The sequence below is a fragment of the Parambassis ranga genome, chromosome 14, assembly GCF_900634625.1.
Source record: "Parambassis ranga chromosome 14, fParRan2.1, whole genome shotgun sequence".
Lineage (NCBI taxonomy): Eukaryota > Metazoa > Chordata > Actinopteri > Ambassidae > Parambassis > Parambassis ranga.
In genome coordinates, this window is record NC_041034.1 from 343,176 (window position 1) to 347,240 (window position 4,065).

At 53.0% G+C, this 4,065-nt stretch overlaps 2 protein-coding genes across 4 annotated transcripts in view; both read left to right on the forward strand.

Moving 5' to 3' along the window:
* The window catches only part of apbb3 (amyloid beta (A4) precursor protein-binding, family B, member 3), a 7,518-nt gene extending 5,495 nt beyond the window's left edge, over positions 1-2,023 (forward strand). For all 3 annotated transcript variants that reach the window (XM_028422512.1, XM_028422515.1, XM_028422513.1), the window contains 5 exons: positions 1-70; positions 143-226; positions 492-607; positions 676-855; positions 939-2,023. The exon at positions 1-70 is cut by the window's left edge and continues 12 nt beyond it. In XM_028422512.1, coding sequence (XP_028278313.1) covers positions 1-70; positions 143-226; positions 492-607; positions 676-855; positions 939-1,199 — 711 coding nt within the window. In that variant the 3' untranslated portion in view covers positions 1,200-2,023. The remainder of the gene's footprint in view (positions 71-142; positions 227-491; positions 608-675; positions 856-938) is intronic.
* Positions 2,024-2,161: 138 nt separating this feature from the next.
* On the forward strand, positions 2,162-3,695 carry LOC114446622 (cysteine-rich and transmembrane domain-containing protein 1-like). Its single transcript, XM_028422288.1, has 5 exons — positions 2,162-2,218; positions 2,713-2,779; positions 2,867-2,910; positions 2,995-3,151; positions 3,479-3,695. Exons 2-5 carry the CDS (start codon positions 2,713-2,715, stop codon positions 3,628-3,630), a joined length of 420 nt encoding a protein of 139 aa, XP_028278089.1. The 5' UTR covers positions 2,162-2,218; the 3' UTR covers positions 3,631-3,695.
* The last annotated feature ends 370 nt before the right edge of the window (positions 3,696-4,065 follow it).

The following is a 4,065-nucleotide window of genomic DNA, read 5'->3' on the forward strand; positions in this document are numbered from 1 at the left end:
AAGGCGCTGGTGCGGCCGTCCCGCTCTCTGACGATGGAGAGCATCTCACCTGAAGACCTGCCCAGACAAGGTGACCCACCTGTTGTCTCTGCTCCAATCAGCTGCGGACTGGTCCTGTATTGATCACCTGCTGTTGTTTCAGTGGAGTTCCTGGAGGCTGTGCGGCAGCAGGTCCAGAAGTTTGAAGTCCAGTACATCGGAAACCTGCCGGTGTCCAGAGCCATGGGTACGACACACAGAACAACAAAACAGGCCGGCACCTTCTTTATCAAGCTAACACGGGCTAACAGTAGCTAGCACCAAACGAGGCAACACAAGCTAACACAGGGTAGCATTAGTTCATAGTGAGCGAGCTAGCTGTGAACATGCTAATTCAGACACGCTTCAGGTCATTGAAGAACAGCTGTAGCATTCGCATTCTCTGCAGAAAGCTTGGCTTCTTACTCAGCAGGTGGCGCCTGGTTAGAACCTCACAGTGTGTTGTCCTGCAGGTATGGAGGTTCTGAACCGCGCCATCGAGAGCATCATGAACTCTACGGACCGAGACGACTGGGAGCCGACCGTCATCCACATCACGGATAACGTGCTGTCCCTGTGGAAAGGAGAGGTACGCCCCTGTGTGGCCACGCTCTGTCGCCACAGCGCCACCTAACCTCTGTTGCTGTTTTCTGACAGGACGGGGACGAGCCCTTCTGGGAGTGTCAGGTACGTTTCCTCACCTTTCTGGGCGTCGGCCATGACAGCCACACCTTTGCCGTCATCGTGGACGGCGGCACGCAGCGCTTCGAGTGTCACGTGTTCTGGTGTGAGCCAGACGCAGGAATCATATCCGAGGCCGTCCAGGCCGCCTGCATGGTGAGGACGACGCCAACGCTCTTAGTCAGATAACTACAGTCGCCCCCTGCTGGTCGCTGATCTCCTCTCTCTCCTCCTGTCAGGTCCAGTATCAGAAGTGTCTAGTGGCCCAGACTCCTCCTCCCAGGACCAAACTGTGGCGTGGAACCCCATCTAAGGTCAAGCGGGCTAACTCCGTGGACGGTGCCTACTTCCCCCCACTCGCATCCCGTAACCACGGCGGCAGCAGCAACTCTGCCATGATGTCATCGAGGATATCTAAGGGGAATGGCAGCAGCAGCGTGAGAAAGGGCATGATGGCGTTCTTCGAAACCTTCCGAAACAAACAGGCCGCCACCTCCTAATGATGGGGGCGGGACTGCCAGAGGTCCAAGGCGCTGCTGCCGAGCCTCCTGATTGGCTGAACTGTGTGGACACGCGGCTCTGGTGGTCCGGCTGGCTGAGTGACATCACCAGCAACACCGAGACAACACTGGCTGGACGAGTACAGACACACCCAGACTCGTCGGCATGATGTCAGAGACGGACAGAATGTCCGACCACTACACATTAATCAATACGTCCTCTGTCAGCAGAGCAGGGCGGCACATAACTCAGGATCAGCTGACAGCATGACCGCCATCTAAGAGGCGCTGCTTCTGAAACAAAACATCAGAACAACAAACGGACCTACGCAGACCTCCAGCTCATGACTTTTATCACCATGGTCCGCTGCTGTGCTCCTGGCAGCCACGGAGCTGCACTGGAGCTGAGGACGAGCTGTACGTCCTCCCTGAGAAGAAGCAGCGCCCTGATGGCAGCATCATCGTTTTTTTCAGCATGTTAGCAAGAATACAAACCAGCCGGCTGCTGATTGGCTGTGGATAGAGGCTGTGGTGTGTTTAGTAGGAAAATGGGGCGGCTGGTTCAGACCAACAAATCAATGATGTCATGATCAAACTATCCAATAACAAGCGCTGCTCGTCCATCATCCGCTGAACGCTCTGTTTGTTTATTACCTGGATGTTTATACTCTCAGTTTGTTTTAAAGGTGCTGTATCAATAAAGTTTGTTATGATTATTGACAAGATCAAAACATAAAGAAACTGTTCAGGAGCTGGATCTGAGCATTAATCCAATATTTATTCTTACTGGAAGTGTTAGAACCGATGTAAGGAGGTGATGAAGAAATGTAGCAACATAAATAAACAAAGGTCACGTGATGTGTTTGTTTCCTTCAGTTAATCTGTCAATGAAGTGAGAGGAGGAGGAGGAGGGGGCGGAGGGGGCGGGGCTCTGACCTCAGCCTGTCCTCCGCCCGCCTCAGTCGATCCATCGGTCACCTTTCAACCAGCTCTGCTCTGGATCTGCTCCTCGGCTGACGGTGAGTTCTTTTTCACACCAACTAAAAGCAGCTCTTGGCTGATCAGCTGATCAGTCATCAGAGCACTGATGTATTGATCAGCTGATCAGTCATCAGAGCACTGATGTATTGATCAGCTGATCAGTCATCAGAGCACTGATGTATTGATCGGTGCCTCGGAGTGATCGCTCAGGATTCAGGACTGAAGCTTTACTGTAATATATTGAAGATATCGATGGACTGAATCCACCTTTAAAGGGGGCCTCGGCTGATCTCAGAGGATCACTATGATTATTATTTGTTTCTGTAAATAAACATGTTTCCTGTTCCTGGTCAAACAGAGCTGTGTCTGTGTGCTGCGGTTGTCATGGGAACCGCTTATTAGATCAGAGCTGGAATGAAGCTGAGCAGGCGTTAGACCGAGCCCTGACTGCAGACTATTGACAGCAGAGCGGTCAGCTGACAGAGAATCAGAACCGCGTGTTCGGACTCACGTGTTTGTGTCACATCTGCAGATGAGCAGCGATCGGCCTCCTCCGTACTTCCCGCTCTTCCCTGAAGGAGCGCCGACCTTCCCGTCAGGTGACCTCACATCCAGCACTGTTTGCTCTGGAACGTTGCAGCGTGTTTGTTGTTGTGATCATGTGACTTCCTGTTGTGTTCTTACAGCCCTCAGCTCCCAGCCCACAGCCTATCCAGGCTCACCTTATCAGGTACCCAGCATGCACTGCAGCCAGCAGCTTCCTGTCGCTTCTGAGTCCGAACATTAACACACAAACGCACACCTGTGTGTGCAGACCTTCCCCCCTGCAGGTGGAGCAGGTCACTCCTACTACCAGACTCATCCGCCTGCTGCCGGGCTGATGTCCCCACACGGGCCCCTACTGACTCAGCCTGGGTACCAGGGCGGCCATGACGGGCCACACAGCGCCCCCTATCCACCAAAACCTGCAGGTAGGACAAAGGACAAACACACAGCTCATCAGCTACGCTGCATTTTCTGAACATACACATTCTCTTTAGATGTCGTAGCCAAACATTTTACCCCCTGACCTCATGTAACTGTCTTTCCTAGTTGTTAGCATTAGCTTCCAGTAACTCCGGCTGCACTGGCACAGGCTGTGTTTGACCAGTTAACAGTTAAACATGTGGCAGCGATGTCATCCCAGCTCACCAAACGTGCTGGACAGCCATTTTGAAAAGAGGCCAACTCTCTGTTATCTGCTGTGTGGGACACGTGGGACATGTGGGACGTGTGCTGACGTCCTTCCTCTCTGTCAGTGTACGTGGTGGAGCGCCATCAGAATCAGGAGGGGGGCGGCAGGTCGTGGTTGGCGCCGTGCTCCGCGGCTCTGTGCTGCTGCTGCCTCTGGGACGCGCTGACGTCTCAGCACTGCTGGCCCGTCAACTGCTGCTGGGAGAACAACTACTGAAGAAGACGTGAACGTGTGCGAGCGCGCCGCCACTTCCTGTTTATCAGATAATCCACAATAAACAGACGGTCCGAGCGGTGTGACGTTTATTTGTGTTTGTAAATGTTTGCTTTACAGCTCAGGATGATTGACACACCGAGCTACTAGAGCCACCAACAGGACGGCTACACACACACACAGACACAGACACACACACAGACACACACAGACACACACAGACACACACACAGACACACAGACACACACACAGACACACACAGACACACACACAGACACACACACAGACACACACACACACACAGACACACACACAGACACACACACAGACACACACAGACACACACAGACACACACACAGACACACACACACACAGACACACACACACACAGACACAGACACACACAGACACACAGACACACACACACACACACAGA